Raw genomic sequence first — 23,817 nt, 5'->3', positions numbered from 1 at the left:
TTCGGAATATATAATCATGCAACACACAATAATACAGCAACAGCTTGTGATCACTCTGTAACATACAAGGGAAACAAAAAATCCCTAACATCTACCACCAAGGCAGTTAGTCTGAAGTTGGTACCACAATGTGTCCTGGCTAGTTTTTATGTCAACTTGACACAAACTAGTAAAATAAAGTTACAGACCAGTAACATATTTTACGTAACTGTAACATACTATGCTTCATCCAACTGACAGGATGCTAGGTTTGTTTACACTAGCTTAGCATCCCCACAACACATACGTCTTAGCTTCAGACTTCTTGCATCTTAATACTGAAAATGCTGGAGGCCTTGGATGGTGGTGCACGCCTTTAATCCTAGCATTTAGGAGGCACAGGCAGGTGAATCTCTACAAGTTCGAGACTAGCCTAGTCTACATAATGAGTTCCAAGCCAGCCATGGCTATACAGTGAGACCATGCCACAAGAGACAAAAAAAGAGAACATAAGCAAAAACACCGACTTAGGCTGGAGACAGAGCTCAGGTGTTAGTGGTTTGCCTTGCATGATAAGGCCCTGAGTTCAAGCCCCAGCACTGACTAATAAGTGCTTGTCTTACATGTTTCTCACAGTTTAATAACCTGTTTTTATGAAAAATCAGTCTAAAGAGACATTGTGCTGTGCTTTTTTTAAATGTTCTATTGTATCAGTGTTTGTCTTCTTTAAGGTAATCTAAAGTAGTCACTAAATTCCTATACTGGCTTTTTATGTTAGGTTTCCTAATTAGAGACTACCATCTGCAACTTAATATTTTGGAATATTCCACCCCTAAAGGCTCTGGCATTCATGCTGTGTACACGCCCACTGACCCAGCACCAGTGCTCACACAGTACTGCAGATTGACACTTGTTCTTCTTTTCCAGGATTTCTACTTTTCTGTCTCTAGAACGCTAGTTTTATAGTTCAATCCAGTAATATGGGTACTCTCTCCTAAACAGCAGGGTTAGAAGGAACCCCTAGACAAACCCCCACCAACTTATAATTTCAAATAGCAGTTTGTTTTTTAAGACTAGGACCCACTCAAAGTTAAGCAAGCTTTTTAATCCTCCAGTGCATTAAAATATTTTAAATAAATATATTTTATCGAGGTCTTATTATATGAGGGATGGTACCTTTGGGAAATAATAATCACTTGGAGTCAGAACTCCAAACACTACTTTGCCTTCATAAACTGAACCGTCTTAACTACGTGCTGTCTTAGTTAGGGTTACTACTGCTGCAACACCAAGACCAAAAGGCAGGCCGGGGAGGAAAAGGTTTCTTCGTCTTACACTTCTGCACTGCAGTCCATTGTTGACATTGAAGGAAGTCAAGGCAGGAACTAAACAGGATGCGAACCCAGTGGCAGGAGCTGATAGAGGCTATGGAGGGGTGCTGCTTCCTAGCTTGTTTCCCTAGCGTGCTCAGCCTGCTTTCTTCTAGAACCCAGGACCACAGCCCAGGAGTGGCACCACCCACAGTGGACTGCCCCCCATCAATCATTCATTAAGAAAATGCCTTACAGGCTTGCCTGCAGCCTGATCTTATGGAGACGGTTTCTCATTTGATGCTCTCTCCACTGATGACTGAAGCTTGTATCAAGCTGACATAAAACTAGCCAGTACATCCGTGCTGCCCAGGCTGATCTTGAAATCCCCACCTTCCTGATTCCCTCCAGTGTTGAGACCTCAGATATGCACAACTAGGCCAACTATCTTTTTCCTTTTCATAATAACAGCTTTCATTCATGTGTAATTCATAACAAAATTCAGCCTTTTAAAGTACAATAAAAGATAATAAATTTAGTATTTTTTAGCATTTGTTATTACTGTGTGTGCACGTGAGTATGAGGGACACATACACTACAGAATATACGTGGAGGTCAGAGGACAACTCTGTGGCGGATTCTCTCCATCCAGCTGAACATGGCTTCCAGGATACAGCACTTGCATGCAAAGTGCCTGTATCCACTGAGTCAACTTACTGACCTCTGCATTTGTTTTATGAGACGAGGTCTCTCACTCAAACGATCTTTTACCACGTTGGCTGGGCCAATCAGGGTCTGCCTGTCTCTGCAACTCCATAACCCTGGCTTTTTACATGAGTTTTGGGTACCCAAACTCAGGTGTTTGTGCTTGTGCAGCTGCAATCCCCAGCCCTAGACTGCTATCCATGGCATTCACCTACTGTTCCACGTGCACTGTCCCACGCACAGGCAAACACTCATTCTTCAGGCAGGGGACACCTCTGAAAAGGTTGACAGACACTGCTACTACTTATGCACGTCTATGTATGCTTTCCTGTCTTTTAGACATACACAGCAATAAGATCTTGGGTCAGCACGCTGATCAGCACCCTGGAGAAGCGTTTCCAAAGTCATTAACAATCCTACTATAAGTATATGAAGGTTCCAATTTCTGCATCTTCCTAAGGCTTATTAACTGTAAGCATCCTACTGTACAGTTCACCTCACTGCTTTTTTATTTGCTAATTAGTAATAATGTTCACCATCTTTTCTTGTGCTTGTTGGTCATTTTCATACCTTCTTTGGGGAATGACCTATTCAAACCTGTCCCTTTTTAACTGATTTAATGTTGTATTGTTGCACTGCATGTTTTAGGTAGTCTAGGCACAAGACTGCTCAGCAGGTAGAAAACATGTGCCTTCAAGTCTGATGATTTCAGTCCCTAGATCCTACAAGGTGACTTCCAAAAGTTGACCTTTGATCTCCACTAATGTGGGAACACACACAGACAAATTATATATGTAATACATAACAGTTTGTGTTTCAAAATCACCAGGGAAAGGTGTATGAACTGGGGTTAGAAATAAGATAGTTATAAGCCATAATTGTTTTTAAGTGTACATAGAAGCTCAACTTGTTAATCTCTTTACTTTAAGTTTCTAAAAACAAAACCAACTTCTGCTTTTTGGCAACTAAGGACAAAGCTGCCAACTGGGTGAGTGGGTGACAACCACATCGCAAAGGCCTAAGTTTCACCTCTGTGACAAAAGAAAAAAGGTTGGAACCATTAAACCACCAACGTTCCTGCTAGTTCTTTTAAAAAAATTTTTTCAACTAAATATGAAGTAACACTTGGAATTTGGTTAACACTTCTAACTATGTAAGTGAAATAAAATATAACTGACACAACTAACAACACAGCAAAATAACACAATAGTACAAATGTTCTTCAAACTAGAACAGTTATCTGGCAAAGCCATCACGTATGACAGTAGCTCAGTTCAAGGGCATTAAGTGCAGCTAGCCCAGGGCAATATGGCAGGGCAGGAACATATCATCAGCTCAGGAAGATTAACTTTAAAATTGAAGTATATTTTCAAATCATGGGAAAGTTGAAAAACTATAAATTAGAAAACTGAAATATCCTAAGTCAAAAAACAAAGTCTGTATTTTCTTCAGCTAAACTTAACCCCCTTATTCCTGGAAAGGTCCTATGTTGCATTCCCCAAAACATCTTTTCCTGAAACATCAACTCTTAGAACATTCTCTACTGTGTAACCCAGCTTCTGAAATTGTGGGTTGAGACCCTCTATGAGGTCTTTTAGCTGAATTTCCCCGGGGTAACAAGAAATATAGCAATAATAAAAGTCTTTCAAATGTCCAACAATAAAAATTAACAAAAATGTTTCAGTAAGTCCAAGGTATTTCTAGGCTTGCTCAGCCATGTCAAACCATGATTCTACTCCATCCTTAGTTCTGAACACCTGCACACTTTGCAGTGCACTCCATGAAAAACTAATATTTAATGTCTGAAACACCTGACTCAGATTCTAGACTATTATGTTACAATCTGTAAGGTTTTCTGCTGTTCTAGAGAAACATAAAGGGGGCTGAAGAGACGGCTCAGTGGTTAAGAGCACTTGCTGCTCTGGTAGAGGATTCAACACCCACATGGCAACTCACAACCCTGACTCCAGTCACAGGATCCAAAGCCTCCTCCTCACCTCCACAGGCACACACATGCTGCACATACATGCAGGCAAAACATTCATACTCATAAAAAATTTTTTTAATTCAAAATTAAATCCAAGCCAGACAGTGGTGGTGCATAACTTTAATCCTAGCACCTAGGAGGCAGAAGCAGGCAGATCTCTGAGTTCAAGGCCAGCCTGGTCTACAGGACAGCCCACGGTACACAGAGAAGAAAACTTGTCTCAAAAAACAAAACACAAGCCAACCAGCCTGGTCTACAAAGTGAGCCTAGGACAGCCAAGGCTACATAGAGAAAGGCTGCTCAAAAAAAAAAACAACAAAAAACAAAAAAACAAAACAAAAAACAAAAACAAACAAACAAACAAAACCACCAGATTTCCAAAAGAAAAAAAAATTAAATTGCTATTTGAGGAGCCAGTGAGACAGGTCACTAGGTAAGGGCATTTACTGTCACGCCTGACCACCGAGTCAAATCCCAGGACCCACATGACGGAAAGATAGGACTGACTTCTGGAAGCTGTTCTCTGGCCTACATAGACACACACAAAATAAATAAACTTTTTTAAAATTAAAAATTGCTGAGTGAACTGCTGGTCTGAGTTCCCTAAAAAGCCTTCAAATGATTTGGGGCTTAGGATTAGGATAGTTTCCAACAGTTTGTGAATAGCTTCAAACATACTTCTGCCATTCTATGCTACATTATTTATGTGAAGTGTCATTCTCAGTTTTGATGATCTATTTCATTAATATGCAAAATTGCCTTGTCTTCAACATATGGTATTTGTTACATTATACCAAAGAACTTATTTAAAATAAATTTCTTTACGATTATTAGTAAATGTTTATTTCTATACCTATATTATACACCATACACATAGGATGGGAAAAGTTTACAAGCCCTGCTCCAGAAACACCTTTGCCAAGGTGACTGAGTAGTCGTCACCTCCCTGCGGTGGTCATGTCCAGGTGCCTTCCACCCGGCGCCCCTTCAAGCACCTCGCACACTTCCTCCTGAGCACATGCTCTTTCATTCCTTTTCTAGTCAGGCCCTTGCTTCTTTTTGTGTTTACTTCCTCAGGCTGCAGTAAATCCCACCACACTAGACAAACGAGAAGGAAATCCTAACTCTCTCTCTGTGGCGTGGCTCTTCTTCCCTTCACCACCAAGTATTCAAAGCAAGGTCAAACTAAACTAGTTCAGCTCCGGGGCACACAGCCATAGCACACAGCCACAGCGCACAGCCACAGCCACAGCGCACAGCACACAGCCACAGCGCACAGCCACCACTCTCCCAGTTCTCCCTCTCTCACTGGTCCCTAAGTGCCCAACAACTGGCTTATACTTGTAACGCTCATCAGACAGTGGCCTTCCAACTACCTACTCCCTTCCCGGAACTCTTTGGCCCTAATGTTCTGTTATCTCTGAGCTGCAGCTAAGCTTCCAACAGCCCCAATCTTCAGGTGGCTACATTTCCCCTAAGTCTTTAAAATGGTATATGCTAGGGGCTCTTTCCTTTCCTGGCCCCCTTTGCTTCACTACTGCTAAAGACCCCATCAACATTATCTCTTTCTTTAAAAATTTCATTCATTTATTTACATAGAGGTTCCTGGTAACTGAACTTGGGCTGTCCGGCTTGGTAACAAGGCCTTTAACTGCTAAGACAGTGGTTCTCAATCTTCCTAAAGCTGCAAGCCTTTAATACAACTCCTTGTGTGTGGTGACTCTCCCATAAAATGATTTCATTGCTGCTTCCTAACTGTAATGCTGCTACTGTTGCGAATCATGATGTAAATATCTGATAAGCAACTCTCCAAGTGGCTGCCACGCACAGGTGGAGACCCGCTGTGCTAGGCAATCCCCTGGTCCCCACATCACCCTCTCTCACTGCTTTAACTACTTCTGAAGCTTAACTACTTATCACAGCGCCTATAAGCCAAATCTGGTAGCCACCTGATTCTATAAGCACAGCTTTATCAGAACACAGCAACGACCCATCTACTTACCAACTATCTAACTGTTCCTTCTGTGCTCAAAGCAGAGTTGAGTAGCCACGGCAGATGAAATATAGCTCTCCAAAATGTAAATTATTCAGGTTTCAAAGACTATGGCTATTTACAGAATAAGCCTGTCAACCTTGTTCTACAATGTAAAATACACCAAGTAAATAGTCCTAATAACTTTTTCTGCTTTTACGTCCCAATGCCAAGGCTGTTGCAGGTATTGCTAACTGTATTACTCCCAACTTGCCCTGTTCTCTCACCAACACCAACACACCAAAGAACTGCTGCAACCGAAGAACACTTCTGTGTGCACAAACTTACCACCCAGGAAGAGGATTTCCACAACCTAGGCCCTACCTATCCTACTTAACCTTCTAACCACTGCACATTTAAGAAATACTCCTTTATTTAGTTCCCTAAATAGAGCACGTTGCCTCTTCCCGGCCCACCCAACACTTACCACCACCAGACACACCTGTGTTTACCATCTTGCACTTAAGCACAACCATGTTCATGCAGCGTTCCCTGACTCCCCCAGGCCAGCTTAGATAGTTGCTTTCCCTAAGGGCCCACTGTACTGAGAACACACTTCCTTCCATTAAAGTATTTCTTTGCTTTCCACAGTCCCTGTACTAATAATGTTGGTCTTCAAGCAAGAACCCTGAGGCCAACTAGGAGGATTCCTTAAGGAGACTAATGCTGGTCTTGCCCCTACCTAGTTTCATGTTCTTACGCAGTTTACCTAACTTATTCTCCTTATCCGTGTAACAGAACACTTATGGCAATTAAAAGTATTCTTATAAATGGAGTGTTTTGCTTAGTTAAGTGTTCCACAATTACTGGTAATCGTTATCTTGAATGTTTTGTCCCTCAAACTCAGCTCAGAATCCAAATAGCTAAGTGCTAAGTGGAAGAACTACAGGAAGCGCCTCAGCACACATTATTCTCACCTGCGTACTTAATCTTCCTATAGGAACATTTACATCCCAGACCCCATCTTTACACTCCAGTGTTTCAACTGAAACGTTAACATTCAGTCCCATGTCCTCCAATTCCACACAAACCAAGACAGATGACCACCTAAGAAGAATGTTACAAACACCACAAACAGACCTGAGTCAACTTAGGAAGGAATGGAGGCAGAGAACACACTGGTAAGATAGACAGCAAGCCGCAGAGCTAAGACACTCGGAAGACTTCTCTGCTAAGACAGGGATGGAGCCGGCGGGACCTAAAGGACAGCTTCCTCAGCAAGACCTCCAAGGGAGGGCCCACTCAAAATGTAAATACCTAGGGCCAGTCAGGTGGCTTCGTGGGTTAAAAAAAAAAAAAACAACAACAACAACAACAAAAAACAATTGCCACCAAGCATTGTAACACAAAATCAGAGCCAGGAACCTATATGGTAAAAAGAGAGGACAGACTCCTGAAAATTGTCTTTCCATGTGCCCTACTGCTGCCTAGCCTTGTTTACTACATCAGGAGTACACGACGCATTTGTACTGCAGTATTTTCAAAATATGATGTGCTAACAAACACACACAAAAGCATGCTCTACCCCAAATATAGCGTTTCAGTTCTCTTAAAAAGATGTAAGCATGAGGAACAGAACTTGATTGGTCTATTTTGTGTTAGCCAGAAAAAGGTGAGGAACATTAACTACATGCAAGAGACAGGAGCACCCAGACTGAAGAATCCCATCAAGAAAGCTGGCTATGGGGGTAAACACCTATAATCCCAGCATGTAGAGATGAAGGCAAGAAGATCACAAATTTAAGCTCAGTCAACGCTACCTAAAACCCTTCTCAAAAGACAACACAAAACAACCTACCAAGAGATACCCAAGGTTGGGGATTTAGCTCAGTGGTAGAGCACGTGCCTAGCCAGCGCCAGGCCCTGGGTGGAGGGGTGGGGGGGTGGGGGGTGGGGGTGGGGGAGAGAGAGAGAGAGATACCCAACGACAGGAAGTAGCTTCCAAAGGATCGTTACCAAAAAGGTGTAATAAATGTAATGCCACTGTTGCAGCTGTTTGCAAAAGCTAGGGCTGGAAGGCTGTACTTCCAGAACTGTTCCAAGTACAAGCTTCCTGCACCTACTCTATTTCCTCAGGTATGGCCAAGCATCTCCTCTGTCTATACTCAGTTGCACAGTGCAAATTGTTCACAGGTATTAGACAACTCAGCACACAACACTCAATTACTAGGCATAAGTCTAGGGAAGAATCTTCCGGCTAAAACTCCCTGCATCAGAGAAAAATATTTCATAGGTTTTTGTTGTTGTTGTTGTTGTTTTTAATTCATTTTTACCTTATGCTTGCAAAGACCAGAAGAGGGCACTAGATTCCTTACAACTGAAGTTACCAAGACTTGGCAGCCACATGCGTGCAGGGACTCATGCCTAGGTCCTCTGAAGGGCAGCCCGTGCTCCTCACCCTGGCCACCTCTCCAGTCCCTCATATTTATAAACTTTATGACTAAACCTCTGCCCAGAACACAGGGAAGCATTAAATCTTATTAAATCTGTTTTCTAACCACTAGGATCTGTGAATCAAATAAAAGAAGGGAAGGCTACTACAGAAAAGCATGCTGACAATATCAGAAGATTAGCAGACAAAAAACTTCACAGGCCCCAGAATAAAAACCCAAATTCTAACTGAAGGCATTACTTAGAAAAGGAAACCGTAATATCCATATGCATAATGGGTATTCTTAAGAACCAAGAAAATGAAACTATAACGAAAGAGGACAGTATAAGACATTTTTAAAAATGGCGTTCTAAAGAAAAGAAAAACTGGCAGATAAAGAATTCTATAACTCAGAAAGCCTGACAGTCGTCAGTCCCTCCTCTGCTCCGACAGCACTTGGCAAAGGTCACTCTTAGAGCCTGGCAAGCTGCACACTGAAAGCCTGCTCAGCACCAGTCTGACTGAAACTCCCTAGATTAGGGGAGAGGGAGGAAATCACTTTTCATCCCTTTAATCTTTCTTTTAGAATAATTAATTCTGTATCATAACTGACATGGTGAAGCCATGGCAAAACCATAGAAAGGATAGTTCCATCCGCCTTACAATGTTCCTACCCCCCAGGATGTGACCGCCATTCCTTGTTTATTTAGGAATGGTACCACTGACTCTAAAGCCAGGCTTTCTAGAAATACACTGTGCAACTCCTTTACTTGATAACAAAAGTTCATGTTACTTTTTTCTCCCTAAAGTGTTGTCCAGTGTGGCTTAACTCACCAAAATAACTAAAATTTATTTCAGCAAATACCAGTAACTTTCTTATTTGTGACCCTCTGATCAACTAATATCATCAGCATATATTCTAAAACACATAGCATCCATTAACTTTTTTGATTAAAAAATACTGACCTGGGAATGGTGGTAAACAGCTGTGATCCTACACTCAGGAAACGGGTGGTAGGATCAGAAGTTCAAGGCCAGCCTTAGCTACATGGGGAGTTTGAAGGCCAACTTCTAAGTCTTGTCACAAGCAAACTTAATCTGAAGCTGACCAGCCCTGTGTGTTTAGTGTTCAGTTTACAGAAGAGCCTAAGGATGGAGCAGAACATGAGGAACAAATTAAACTATACCATGAGGAGAGACAGACTGTGCTGGACCGTCTCTTAGGCTCAGCCATATGAGACTGCTGATACTTGTTGTTCTGAACCACAAAATGACCATCCGCCATGGTGCAACGCAATGTAAGAACACTGACCTGTTTTTTTGTTTTTGTTTTTTTCAAAAAATTTGTAACAATTACAAATGCTGGGAAACACCAGGGTGCACCTACTCCTAATACTAGCACTACAAGGAGGCAAGAATGTCACTGAAAGTTCTAGGCCACCCTGGGTGACACAGCAAATCTTTGTCTCAGAAGAGGGACTGGGGGGGGGGGGGGATAGAGAGAGAGAGAGAGAAACTGTAAGGCTGAGACTGTGGCTCAGTTGGTGGGGTGCTTGCCCAGCATGCTAGAAGCCCTGGGTTAGGTCCCCAGCACTGGACACAGTGGTACATAAAGGACTCTCAGGAGTTCAGGGTCACTCTTGGCTACATAACAAGTTCAAAGTAAACCTGGGCAGATTCATGAGGACCCTACCTAAAACAAAAAAGGCCAAAATACATAAAATGGTAGACAGGCAACACCCAAAGTGTAGTAAGTAACCCACTGAGAGAATGAACAGACCAGTGGCTCTCAGCCTCCCTAATAACACAGTTCCTCATGGTGTGCTGATCCCCAACCATAAAATTATTTCATTGCCAGTTCATAACTGTTACTGTTATGAATTATAATGTAAATAAATATCTGTGTCTTCTGATGGTCTTGGGCTACCTCTGTGAAAGGGTCATTCAACCACTCTCCCAAAAAGGAGTCACGACCCACAGGTTGAGAATCACTGCAACAGACACAATGCAGTACAAACATACAATGGAATAGTAAAGGAAGGGAAATTTTCTACATGCTACAATATGGTGAACCTTGAAAGCATTATACAAAGTGAAAATAAGCCAATATCAAACAGCTTGTGTATTTTAGTCCACTAAACACATGCCTCAATCTCCTAACACTTTACCTGTCATAATAAACTATGGATTTTATTTTCAAAGTAGAAGGGAAGGGCAGTATAGGATTAACAGTCTCCATTCAAAAATGTACTATGCCTTTTCCCTTGTTGCTTGTCTGAAGGCAAGATGGTTCCTAGCAGCTCTCACATCCCCTGTGGGAGCTTCACTAGGGTTCTGACTCTTGCTTCTCTCCTCAAATCACCAGGAAATATAGGCCGAATATGTTCCTGCAGCGGCTGGTTCCATCAACATGCTAAACACAAGCTTTGTTAGTTATTATTCAAGAAAGGTAAAAGATCATGCCAGTCTTTGTACATTTACAACAAACAATAAAACTCAAGACCCGCTTGCACGCACGCACACTCACTCACACTTTGCAGGGCAATTGAGACTGCTCAGCTGTTAAGAACAGAAGCCCTGGCTTTTATTCCCAGCACCCACATGATCGTCCACAAGTCTGTAACTCCAGTTTCAGGGGATCCACCACCCTCTCTGTCTGCCACAGGCGGCAGGCATGCACTTGGTACACAGACATACACGCAAGAAAAACACTCACATGCATAAAATTAATTTTAAAAAATTATATCTGGGTGTGGTGGCGCACGCCTTTAATCCCAGCACTCGGGAGGCAGAGGCAGGCTGACAGCTGTGAGTTCGAAGCCAGCCTGGTCTACAAAGAGAGTCCAAGATACACACAGAAAAACTGTCTCGAAAAACAAAACCAAACAAAAAAACAAAACCGCACATGTGTACACACACCTGGGGAATGGCTGCCGCTGGTGTCTGGCATGGCGTGCTCGTTAGACTGCTTTAGTGCTTTACTTCAGCCATGCTGTGGAGCAGACACTGAAGACCTAGAGCTGGTGCCCTCAAACCTCACAATCAAGCTGGGGAGACAGACAAAGCACAACTGAGCACTACTACAACTACAGAGATCCTCTCAGGAGCAAAGAAAAGCGCCTTGATCTACAGTCTTTTTGAGAGGTAGGAATTAGTCAATCAGCAGGCGGCAGGGAAGGATAGTTCAGTCAGCAAGCTCGCCCTGAGAATAGAACCGGCCCTGGCCAGAAGGAGGGCAGGATGCCAGATTATGGATAAGCATATAAGACGTTCAGTTTGTAGAGCTTAAGGGGGTGAGAGGGGAGGGGTAGGAGGGAGAAAAAAGCATCCGCTTGCTGACAGATCCCAACGCGCTGAAGGAAGGCACGACTTTGAGGTTAATTTTTATACGGCCAGGGGACAGGCAATATAACCCTCAGGTCCAGGGAAGCAGAGTTTGAATAAATAGGCGAGGCTAGAATCCAGCCGCTGCGCTGCGGAGGTTGAGACTACACTGACTGGCATCTGACTGAAGGTGAAGGTGAGGAAGGAGTCCAAGAAGGCTTCAACTGTAGTCACAGCTAGGGCGGTGGGAAACCAACAGCACAGCGTGGCTTTACCACTCACCGAGCACGAGAAGCTGCTGAGAAGCTGCTGGGGTGTCCGAGTGAACCCCTGCAGCAGGTAACTAAGCAGATCTCCCTCCCGCCTCGCCATCCCCTTCCCCACCTCAGAAGTGGTGCTAAAGCTAAAGGGAACTGCACAGCATATACCCACACTCAGTGGACAGGGGGGAGTTGGCAAAGCCAAAGGGACTCAAGTGTGAGGCACCGGGAGAAGCACACGCCTCCATCAGGAAATTCAAGAGCATTAATGCGTGACATAAGACATAGAGACTCCTGAAAAAAATAAAATCACATTCTACAAATTTAGTAAGTGAAAAAGTATCAGGAAGGTTGAAGCAATAAGCACCTTCAAGGCACTGAATATTGTTGAACAGAGCTAAAAAAAGAATGGGCGAATGCCAAAAACACTGTGTTCAATTGCTATTATTTAGAAAAGCTCAATGTTGATGTGCTAGTAAAAATAAACATGGACTAGTATGATTTATTTTTTTTAATCTTTCTTCTAGTGCACATTCAAACATGAATTTGTTCACCTTACAAAAGTACACTAAAGCAAAACAGATTGGGTTTGATCAAAAAAATATTTTTTACAGTAAGAGCCTGGAAAGCTAGCTCCTGGTTAAGAGCATTGTTTTTGCAGAGGATGAGAATTCAGTTTCTAGCACCCATGTGAGGCAGTTCACAACGACCTGCAACTCTTAACTCCAGGGGATCCAATGCCCTCTTCTGGATTCTCAGAGCAAGCATCTGACGCACTTATTTGCACATAGACACACACACACATGCATGCACATACACAGACACACCTTTTTGAAATTTTTATATCTTTTTTAAAAGCTCACATTTTAAAAAAAAATCTTACAATGTTTTATCTTTCATCCCTAAACGCACAGTTTTAAAAAATACATTATCTAGTCCGTTTCTCAAAAAGTATGCATCAAATTTTCCCAACCGATCAGTAAACGACCAGTGGCGCCTCGGTAGTCAATACTTTACAGCTATACACATGTGGGTTGTTGAACGTCATACAACTCTACCCAAACAAGAGAAAAGAAACTCACTTAGGCAAGTCCTGAAAACAGCAAGTGACGTACACAACACAGGTCGGTCACAAAGACCTTTTGGGGTTCTTCTAAAGAGTCTGCTTTAATTAGAAGCATACTCTTACTGATTACAGAGGTATCTGAAGGAGTCTGAGAAGAGTTGACAAGAGTGAGTCCAACTGACAAGCCAGCCAGTGGTGTGTATACAACAGAACTGCGTGCAGAAGTCACGGAGACCCACTTACCAATAGGATGTCTACAGAGAAAGAACAGTGGTGGAAATACTAACTGAATTGTAAATGAAAAATCTGTTTTATTCTTGGTACTAAACCTAAAGGATAAATGTTACAGTGTTTGTTAACCCAAGAATATAGGCTACCTTTGGGGCTGGGTGGGGTAAAATTAACTCTCTGTTAATAAGAATGAAACTTTACAGGAGTGAAAAAAGGCAAATAAATTCAATGATAGATTGCACATAATTTATCAGTAAAGTTTTAAAGCACCAAAGTAGGACTTTTGTGATGTAGTGGACATTTCTTTGCTACTTCCCTGGCTCACTAACCTTCGGCCATGCTTCATTCACATCAAGTCACAGCTTCCCTCAGCGGAGGGAGCGGAGGGAGCAAGACCTCTAGTGTAGAGTGCCGGTGCTCGGACACACGCCCGGGCTCATCCCTCACCACGCTGTGCCGACAGCTACCGCAGAGCTGTAGGCCTCTGTTTCCTCCACAGCAGGTAGGAACTGCAACAGTGCCTACTTTCAAAGGATGGCCATGGCCAATAAATAATCCATATAAAGTATTTAACACCATAAAACTCATTAAGTATTAAGGTTTCTGTCTTAGTTGTTGTCTGTTGCTGTGATGAGATCATGATCAAAGCAATTTACAGTAGGAAGCTTTTAATTGGGGGCTTCCTTACATTTCAGGACGTTAGACCATGACCATGGCGGCCCAGAGCACAAAGGCAGGCAGGCAGGCAAGCATGGCCCTGAAACAGCAGCGAGAGCTTGCATCTAATTCGCAAGTTGCAGAAAAAGAAAAGAAAATGCAGTAAGGTCTGGTGTGGGCGCTGCACCTCAGCGACACAGTTGACACACCCCAGTAAGGCCTCACCTCTAAGGCCTTCCTTGGTACACAGGCCAGTCTCATACAAACCACCCGTTGCTTTTTTTCTTTTCTTGGTTTTTTTGAGACAGGGTTTCTCTGTGTGGCCCTGGCTGTCCTGGACTTACTTTGTAGACCAGGCTGTCCTGGAACTCACAGCGATCCACCTGCCTCTGCCTCCTGAGTGCTGGGATTAAAGGCATCCACCACCATGCCCAGGTAAACCACCAGTTTCTTAGTTTCATATTATTCACAAATGACAAAAATGTCATGTCCAGGTCATCCAGATAGCTCAGTGGGTAATGGCACTTGCCACAAGCCTGGCAACCTAAGTTTGATCCCTACCTGTGGAGGAAGGAACCAACTCCTGCAAACTGTGCTCTGACTTCCACAAGTATACTATGTGTGGCACATGCACAAAAATAGATGAGTAAACAAAAAGTCAGCCAGATGGTGGCAGCGCACACCTTCAATCCCAGCAGATCTCAGTGAGTTCAAGGCCAGTCTGGTCTACACAGTTAGTTCCAGGACAGCCAAGCTGCACAGAGAAGCCCTGTCTTGAAAAAACAAAAACAAGTGTCATATTCTTGAGGTTATATATACCCACATAAACAAGACAAGGTCACTTGGGTTTGGGTTGCCTGAATGTCTGTTTTAGAATCATTCATTAAGCAGAATATTTTTGTTTTGTATACCCTTCTATATCTGAAAAGAGAAAACAACTTTCTTTTTTAAAAAGGTTAAGAATCAGCCAGGTGTAGTGATGCACGCCTTTAATCCCAGCACTCAGCAGGCAGAGGCAGGGGGATCTCTTTGAGTTCAAAGCTAGCCTGGTCTACAAAGTGAGTCCAGGACAGCCAGGTCTATCACACAGAGAAACCCTGTCTTGGGGGGAGGGGGGCGTTTAAGGATCTGTCTAGTACTGAGACACAAATTCAGACCTGTTTCCTCTTCAACTGTCTTTCTAAGTTAGCTATAAAAATCCGATTCCCTTACCTTCAAATCACTATCAATGATAATTTAGCCCCTAACCTACCTCCACCTGTGCACTCAGGCTCACGTTATCTTCTGTAACCTTTACACAAAAAAAAGGATGAGGAAGAGGAAGTCTAAGAAGAAAAGAAAAAGAGATGAGAAAGATCAAGTCCCAATTTCAAGTTGTAACTGTTCCGTCCAGTCTCAGCTTTTGGAAACCCCCTTCTTACAGACAGCATGTCCAGCGGACTAACCCTGCGTGCTGCTGTCTTTCCCCTTTCCCACTGCTCGCACCATGACACCAGCTCACTCTCTGTCTGAATCCATTTATGAGATCTCCCTCCTAAGCAAAAGCCTTCCGAGGGACACTGACACAAGGCAGGCCGACAGAAGTCATCTGGAAGCCTCTGGCTCTCGCCCTAATGTGACCGGTCTCCTTTGCACCTGTGACTATTCACTAATTTTTACCTGCCCATGTCAAGTTTGATACATATTTCCTGTAAGATCATTTTGTCTCTCCAAAGCCCTCTTATGAAGTCACTCTTGACAGAATGTCTCCAAGATGTGTCTCACTGTGACTCTTCCTACTCACTCACCAGCCCTCACAGAATGCTTCCTTATTTCCCTGGTTTATCAGCTGACTGCATGACTGAAAATTGCTTATCTTTTGTCTACCCTATTTGTAGGAAAGAAACAATGTCAAACACACTAATAAGCACAACTTCCTAGTTACAGAACGGAAGTGTAGTATGACTCAAATACAGCACAGCTTTTAATGGGAAAAACTAAATCTGATATGGCATCTCCTCTTAGTTCTGTCTAAACCCACTGTAAGGACCCTAGACTAGACCTCATCCCAGGTTACCCTTCAGCTAAATTTATGGCACCAACCCAGCACCCGCAGCCCCTCGGTAAAAACAGTCCTATTGCACTTCTAGGAACTTTTCAATTAGTTCTCCTCAAATTCCAAATGCCTCTTCCCTTCCCCTTCCCCTTCTGCCCCTCCCCCTTCTCCGGCCCCTCCCCCCTTCTGCCCCCCTCCCACACTTCACTCAGCTGATTACTTTTTGAGTTGGGTGTCATGCAGCCCATGACGACCTTGAACTTCTAACCTTCCGCTTCCCCAACCCAAGTGCTGGGATTACTGGCTTTTCTGGAGCAGTTCATTCCCATTAATCCACAAGGAATCAATCAGATTTCATTGCTGTGTGGAAGCCAACTTCCCTGACCAGTGTAGCGTTTTCTTACAGACTGTGTAGTAAGCTCAAGGCACAGATTGAATCTTAGGCTTTCTGAATGAGCAAGGCCAAGCATTCTAGGCACTGAATAGTCAGTCGTTTAGCAATGAATGCTCGTATATGACCAGCACATTACATAATGTGAGATTCTGTGTCAAAGTACTTTTTTTTTTCCTCTAGCAGGGACACTGCACACCTAACTCAAGAGGATTAAATGAGGTGCCAAGCTCTTGGTATAGTATAGTGTCTGCCACAAAGAACTACCATTTGCATGCCTATTTCACGTCCTAGGTATAGTGCCATACCCAAGGAAATGCAATGTTGTGAACAAAACTCCACAGAATGGGTTGGCAACTATAGGAATCATTAAACAAACAGGAAGGACACAATGCTCAGGTGAATCATGGCACACATTTACCCCAACACTAAGAAGACGAAGGAATGTACAAGCAATAGAGTATCCAAACTATTCAAGTTTTGCTTACAATAATAAAAGACAGCCTCAAGTAAAAATGACTGGTGGGACTGGGTGTGGTGGCTCATGTCTGTAATCCCAGCACTTGGGAGCCTGAGGCTCCAGGGTTAGTCTGTGTGCTTAACCAACCTGTCTCAAAAAGAAAACAAAACAAAAAGCAAGAGATTACTGGTGGAACACACACACACACACACACACACACACACACACACACGGAAAAAAATGATTTAAAAAAAAAAAACTAGAGTCTGAGCTGGGCGTGGTGGTGCATGCCTGTAATCCCAGCTCATGGGGGCAGAGGCAGGCAGATCTCTGCCTGTGATCCTATCGCTCAGGGAGGGAGAGGCAGGCAGATCTCTGAGTTCAAGGCAAGCCTGTGGACTACAAGGCAAGTTCAGGACAGTCAAGGCTACACAAGAGAAATCCTGTCTTGAAAAACCAAAACCAACCAAACAAACAAACAAAACAAGAGACTGATGGCTGTTGTAGTTGCTAGGTTTCACTTTTGTTTGGAAGTAGTTCTCAAAAAGAAAACTTAAACGTGATCCGGTCAGAGATAGAGACCCTGAAGTCAGTCTCAGTCGAATGGGAATTCCACAGATATTCCCCCAGGTTTTTCCCAATTCCTACTTAACTTTGCAGCTCTGAGAAACGGCCCGGCTTCATCTGCTTCTCCTACCAAAGCAAATCTTATGTTTCCTAGCCTCTTATCAAAAATGATAGGACACAAATCATATCACCCACTATTAGAATAGAGAGGAGGGTCTGGGCTTATTACTATTTGCCCCATCAAATCCAGGGGTGGAGTCCCAGTGAAGTTTATGCTGTAACACTTCATTGGTTTTAGCAGGAGCAGAGAGACCTCTAGCGCTCCCCCAACAAGCAGAGTTTGCAAATAGTAACTGCTAATGTCACCTTAATGAGACAATGGCAACATGCTGAGTAGCAGCTAACTGAGTGACCACAATGAGTGTTTACAGTTTTGCAACCACTTGGAAAATGTACCAGCTTGGTGGCATGTGGAATACATAAGGACGTAGGAATCTAGGTATCCAATTTATTTCTGCAAAACGGGTCAAATAAATTATTTTCCTTATTATTCACACTTGCACTCTAAGATGAGCTTTAAAATATATATATATAAAATGATAAAATAAAAAAAATCAGGAGGTCTGCACCACCTCCTTCCCAAAGCTTCAGCACAATGGATGGTAAACTATTGTCCACCTCGCTCCAAATGCCAACACTCAGAGGGGTACGTACGAGCTGCAACAGCTCGGCAAGACTGGTCCAAAGGACACCACTGGAATATAAGAAAATGGTCTTGGCGCATCCTACCCTCCCCCATCCACCACCCTCAAACAAGTCAGTTACCCGGCTGGTCCCCACCCCCCTCCGAGGGCTGCCACCGCCCGCCTGGGCCCGGTTCGCACACGGTATGCGCTGGGACCGAGGCTCCATGTGCGGCAGCGCGGGAGGCTGCACCGGCTGCGGACACGAGCGGCGGCCGGGCCCCGGCAGTGCGGCCAGCACGCGGGGCGGCAGCATCCCGGTCCGTGCGTCCTCCCTCGCGGCCCACGGACCCCGCCTCGGCTCCACATCCCTTCCCTTCCCTTCCGACACCAGGCCGCGCCCGCGCGGCGGGGCCGAGCGCCCCAGCGGTCCCCGGTGCCCGCGCTAACCCGCTCACGGGGCGGCTGCAGCCCGGGCCGCAGGCGCCCGGAGGCGGCGGCCAACTCCGACTGACCGCCAGCCGGCGAGATCCAGCGGCCGCGGGCCCCCGCCCCTCCCCTCCTAGCCGCCCGGCGCGGCCAGCCGCGGTGAACACTCGCCTCCACATCTCGGCCCTTGTTCTTGAAGCTCTTGATGCGGTGGTTCTCCAAGCCGGGGTTCTCGGCCATGACTGCGCGCGGCTCCGGCGGCGGCTGCTCCTGCGGCGGCGGCGGCGGCGGCGGCGGCGGCGAGTCGAGCGGGAGGGGACGGAGGGGGAGGAGCGCGCGCTCCGTGACGCCTGGAGCGCGAGGTGGCCGCGGCGCGGGGGCGGCGCTGGGGAGCGGCGCGCGCCGTGGGAGGCGGAGGCGCTGGCTTGCCGGCTGTCGCGGTGACCCTGCCCTCACCCCTCCGTAGAGCCTCCCCACCGCCGCTAGTCATGTGCTAGAAATGGTGCCCGCGACCTAGCAGCTTTTACCGCCACCTTTAAAGCGGGGCGGAGGGCGGAAACTACAGTTCCCAGCATGCCGGGCGCGGGTGTGAGCCACGCCGTGAGAGGACGAGAAGCATGCCGGGAGGACTGTGCGCGCGCTTTGCTTTCGGCGCGGCGCTCGGTGAGCGCGGGCTTGAAGCCCCGCCTCTGGGCGGAGCGATGGGCGGGGCTTCTCGGAGATGGCACCTTGCGGCCTATCGGGAGCGGGAGGCGGAGCTCCTGAGGGAGCACCTTGCTCCTTTCAGCTTGGAAAATTAGAAAAAGAATGGCCACGCTTTGCGCTTTTGGTTTCTTTAGGGTCTCCTCAAATAGCAGCCACCCTCAAACCCTGTTCTCTTGCTCTGCTTCGGTTTTATAAATAGCAGGTTTGTTTCCACTCCACAGATACATGGAGTGTGATGTGTGTATTTATGCCTCCTGCACCACTATTAAGCTCAATGAGAGCAAAGACTTTGTTGGTCTCAAGAATCTGTCAGATCAAAACAGTACTTAGTAGGTTCTCGGCGGAAAAAAAAAAAAATAACATTCTAGCATTTCCTGATTTCTCCCAAGCATCCTTGGGTAACCTTCACTGTGGCAGCCCTACTTTTCTGTGATCCCACGCCTCTTAGTCCACCTTAACACACAATCAAACCCTTTAGCGTCATGTTGGAACAGTAACTGTCTTTTGTAGTTATTGCTGTTTATGTTGGGTTGGTTGGGGTTTGTTTTTGCAGCAGGTGTACTTTGTTTATATGTGAGAATATTGCAGTTCAGAATTAACTTAGGGTTTCTATGGCTGTGAGGAGACTCCGTGAAAGCAACTCTTAGGAGGGAAAGCTGTTCACTGGGGCTGGCTTGCAGCTCAGGGGTTTAGTCCATTATCATCGTCAAGGCTAGAGGAGTTGAGAGTTCTACATCTTGAACTCAGCAGCAGGACACTGTGTGCCACACTGGGTGTAGCTTGAGCATAGAAGATCTCAAAGTCTACACCAGCCGAGACACACTTCCTCCAGATCTTCAGTAGACATGAGTTCATGTGCAGTGTTATACTACATATGATCGAAATGAGCTACGTCAGAGATTGGTAGAGATATACCATAAAGAATTCAGTTAAGACGATCTCAAAAAAAAAAAAAAAAAGAACCTAAAGACCTACGGCAGGAGCTGAAAGGCCTTTGATGGCCAAGCTGTTCCCACACTTGTTTCCTGAGTTTCCAGCTGGTAAATAAAGGCCCACGTAAAGGCTCAGACCATCTTTGGCCTATTGGAATATGTCTACCAATGCCAGAAGTGCTTTCTTATAGAAAACATACAGCCGCATTCCCTTTTCTCTATTTTATTTTTTTTTACTTTTTAAAAACTATTTTAATTGCACTCCTCACCCCCTTCAATTGCCCTTTTCCTTTTTTCTTTCTATTTCTTAAATTAATTCACATTTTTTCATTGGACTTCAGGCCCTCAGTGTGTCACCTTTGACCATGGTCTGACCACTCTTTTGAAGGAGATGAAAACAAACAAACAAGCAAGCCAACAACAACAACAAAAAAACCCTAGCCTATCACTTAACATAAAGATAATGGCTCAGTCTTCAGTGCTAGAACTTTCGGTTTGCTACCTTTGATTGTCTGACTAGAAAAAAAATGTGCACTGTTGCTCGGCTTCCTTCATCATTTGGGGGGTGTTCCTTTGTGAGACCGCTTGTCGCTCTCTGCCACCTCTCTTTACCTAGGATCGCACAAGACGTGTTCAGCCCGTGCTTTCTAAGTGTCAGGCATTGCACTAATGATAGAATCTGCAGGTAAACAGAACAGCGTGGTTACTGCCTCCACCCCACATCTTTGCCAGAAGAGACAGGTGATAAAACAGGTAATAAGAGGTAAGTATGGTAGGCGTTGAGAAAGAGGCTCAAGGCTCACTAAAAATGACCTGTTTTTTTCCCTTTTCTTCTTTCCTTTTTTTTTTTTTTCCTTTCAGATACAAGGTCTCTATGTGTAGCCAGGTTGGCCTTGAACTCACAGAGATCCACTTGCCCCTGCCTCCCAAGTGCCACCACGACCACCCCCACCCCCACCACCGGCCACTACCACCACCACTACCACCACCAGCTCAGACCTTTCTAACATGACAATTCCTCGGGGTCCTAACCTTTGTGAGTCTCCGAGCAAGAAAGGCAATCAAAGTCCTGTTCGAGTGCTTAAAAGCTATGAAACAAGCTAACCAACTTGAACAAAAATGTAACTCCAGAAACTGACAAATGTATTTCCTTATAATTACCTAGAAATCTGAGTTTAAATTTAAATTAACTGGCTTCTAAAAATCTGTTTCAGATGCCAGGGGTGGTGGCACACACTTGTAATCCCAGCACTCAAGGAGGCAGAGGCAGGAGGATCTCTGTGAGTTCAAGGCCAGCCTGATCTACAAAGTTAGTTCCAGGACAGCCAAGGCTATACAGAGAAACCCTGTCTCAGGAAAAAAAAAAAAAAAAAAAAAAAAAGAACAAAACACCAAAATTCTGCTTCAGAATGCCAATGCAGTAGACCTGGATGCTTGCCCGGTTAGCAGCCAGAGAATAGTGTTTTCTGTGAGCATTTTATCTGGTCAGCTAGCCTGGACTTAGAATCACCTAGGACGTTGGTAAGGCACACCTCTGGGTGTGCTTGTGAGGGTTTATCCGGAGAGAATTAACTGAGAAGGAAGACACCACCTTGAACTGAAGGCAGCATCTCACTGGCTGCAAGTCCCAGGAAGGAAAGAGGAAGAAGAAAGGCCCACCCAGCTCTTTCTCATCACACCCTCTGTGGATACCAGGATGTTTTCTTTTCGCCAAGCTCATGGTGCCAAGTGACTGAGGACCAAACTCTCTGAAATCATGAACCAACTATTTTTTTTTCCCTCCCTTTAAGTTCTTCGGTCATAAGGCCCAGAAGAGTTCTCCTTTCTTCCACATCCTGGATGCATCCTACAATGGAACAGGCTTTAAGGGTGTGTGTGTAAGCCCCATCCACGATGGCGTAGTCCTGTCCACTCACTCCCAACGCTCTCACTACAGTCCCCGTGCCCTGCTATGGATTGGATGTGAGATACCCCACCCCTGGCCTGGTGAAGGCAAGTGGTCGTAGGTGGAGAACTTGACAAGTGATTGGATTATAGTGGCTCTGACTTCATGAGTGAATCAATATATTGAGGAATTTGAATTTTTAATAGACCGTTTAGGTGATGGTACCGGAAGGTGTAGCCCACTTAGAGGAAATGGGTTATGCCAAAGTAACATACTATATCCTTGGCATCTCTCCACCTCCTCTTCCTCCTCCTCCATCCCTCGCTCCCTTTCTATCCTAAGATGCTTTGCCCTGTCACATATCCTAACAGCGTCCAGCCTTTCGGGCCGGCACTGGCCCCTGAAAACATGAGCCAAAAGAAGGTTTTCCTGAGTATTTCTCAAGATGAAAAACAAACAAACTAACTAACATACCACCTCAAGGTCTGAGCACTGCTGAGGCATAGGGCATAGCATCGCTGTGCTGTGTCCTCAGGAAGATGAGCCCAGGCAGGAAGCCCAGGAGCTACAAAGAGGGTTGACTACTTGAGCAAGGAAACCTAGGCCCCTGGTAATCCAAAGATTTCTCTAGAGCCACAGAATCCCTTTGCCCATAGGGAGGGTTGCCACCAGAGAGAACCCAAGAAATGTCATGGAAAAGCAGATTCAAAAGCGGGATCCCTTCTTCCTCGGGTTTAACTTGCTCCTTTTCACTCTTTGTCATTATCCTTGGTGGCTTCAGCATCCACACGTTAGGTACCCTGTCCCCATGTCTCTCAACATCCTTAAAGTTACCAGGTTTGAGTCCTTCAGCACTGGAAAACAACCACCTCCAAGGCCTGGTGCCTCTCGCTCTAACGACTGTCCCCTGCTCTCCTGCCTCACTCTTGTCCGGAAACTGTTCCTGGTGACACTTCCTTACAGTGCATTTGTTTTCTCAGCTTATTTGAGCATGAAAATTAAAAAAAAAAAAAAAAGGACTGCTTTACTAGTTTCACTATAAATCTATTCCTTTCCTTCATACTATTTGAAGAAATAAAACAAAGGATCCCCCACAATGAAGGTTTTTCTGAAGAAGTTTTGCCAATGCAACATCTGAATTTGAGGCCTCTCCCCTTTTAAGCTGTGGGGTTTAAATGTTACTTTTTTTCTCCAGGCCATCCTCCCTAGCTTCTCTCTTTGGTCACATGAGCCTCACATGAGCTCTTCACAGTCAGATCACTTGTAAACCAGGCAGCGGTGGTGTTTTATGGGTAGTCTACCATGGCAGCTACTACCAGCTATGGCTAAGTATGTTTAAGTTAACAGAAGTTAAATTTCTCCTCAAATATACCAGTTTCATCTCAAGAGCTCACTAGCCTCTGTATTGTTTTGTCCCCTGTATTGGGCAGCAGAGCTGTTGAATACTATCACAGAAGTTCTATGCTTGCCCTAGAAAAAAACGCAGGCATAGGGACAGAAAGAACTTTATTTTTTCAGTCCCCCCGCCTTCATATTTTCTTAGATTTTTCAACAATGGACACTTTTTCAAAATTTCAATCAAACTATAAAATAGAAGTATTTTTGTTTTGTTTTGTTTTTTGAGACAGGGTTTCTCTGTGTAGCCTTGGCTGTCCTGGACTCGCTCTGTAGACCAGGCTGGTACAGTAATGCACCTGCCTCTGCCTCCCGAGTGCTAGGATTAAAGGTGTGTGCCACCACTGCCCAGCCCCCAACTCATTTTTAATTGCTTTAATAAATTGTTAATGAATAAAAGCCAGAAATTCAAA

The 23,817-nt window shown here is 44.8% G+C and overlaps 1 protein-coding gene across 2 annotated transcripts in view; it reads right to left on the bottom strand.

Moving 5' to 3' along the window:
* The window catches only part of KPNA3 (karyopherin subunit alpha 3), a 64,050-nt gene extending 45,020 nt beyond the window's left edge, over positions 1-19,030 (bottom strand). Inside the window, exon 1 of one of the 2 annotated variants that reach the window (XM_084767467.1) lies at positions 18,659-19,030. In XM_084767467.1, coding sequence (XP_084623593.1) covers positions 18,659-18,727 — 69 coding nt within the window. In that variant the 5' untranslated portion in view covers positions 18,728-19,030. Of the gene's footprint in view, positions 1-9,350; positions 9,504-18,658 lie in introns of those variants that run through there. The other variant, XM_084767468.1, reaches the window with a different exon arrangement.
* Between the last annotated feature and the right edge of the window lie 4,787 nt (positions 19,031-23,817).

The sequence above is a fragment of the Acomys minous genome, assembly GCF_964271855.1.
Source record: "Acomys minous genome assembly, chromosome: 18".
In the NCBI taxonomy this organism is placed as follows: domain Eukaryota; kingdom Metazoa; phylum Chordata; class Mammalia; order Rodentia; family Muridae; genus Acomys; species Acomys minous.
This window is presented reverse-complemented; position numbering and strand designations above follow the sequence as displayed.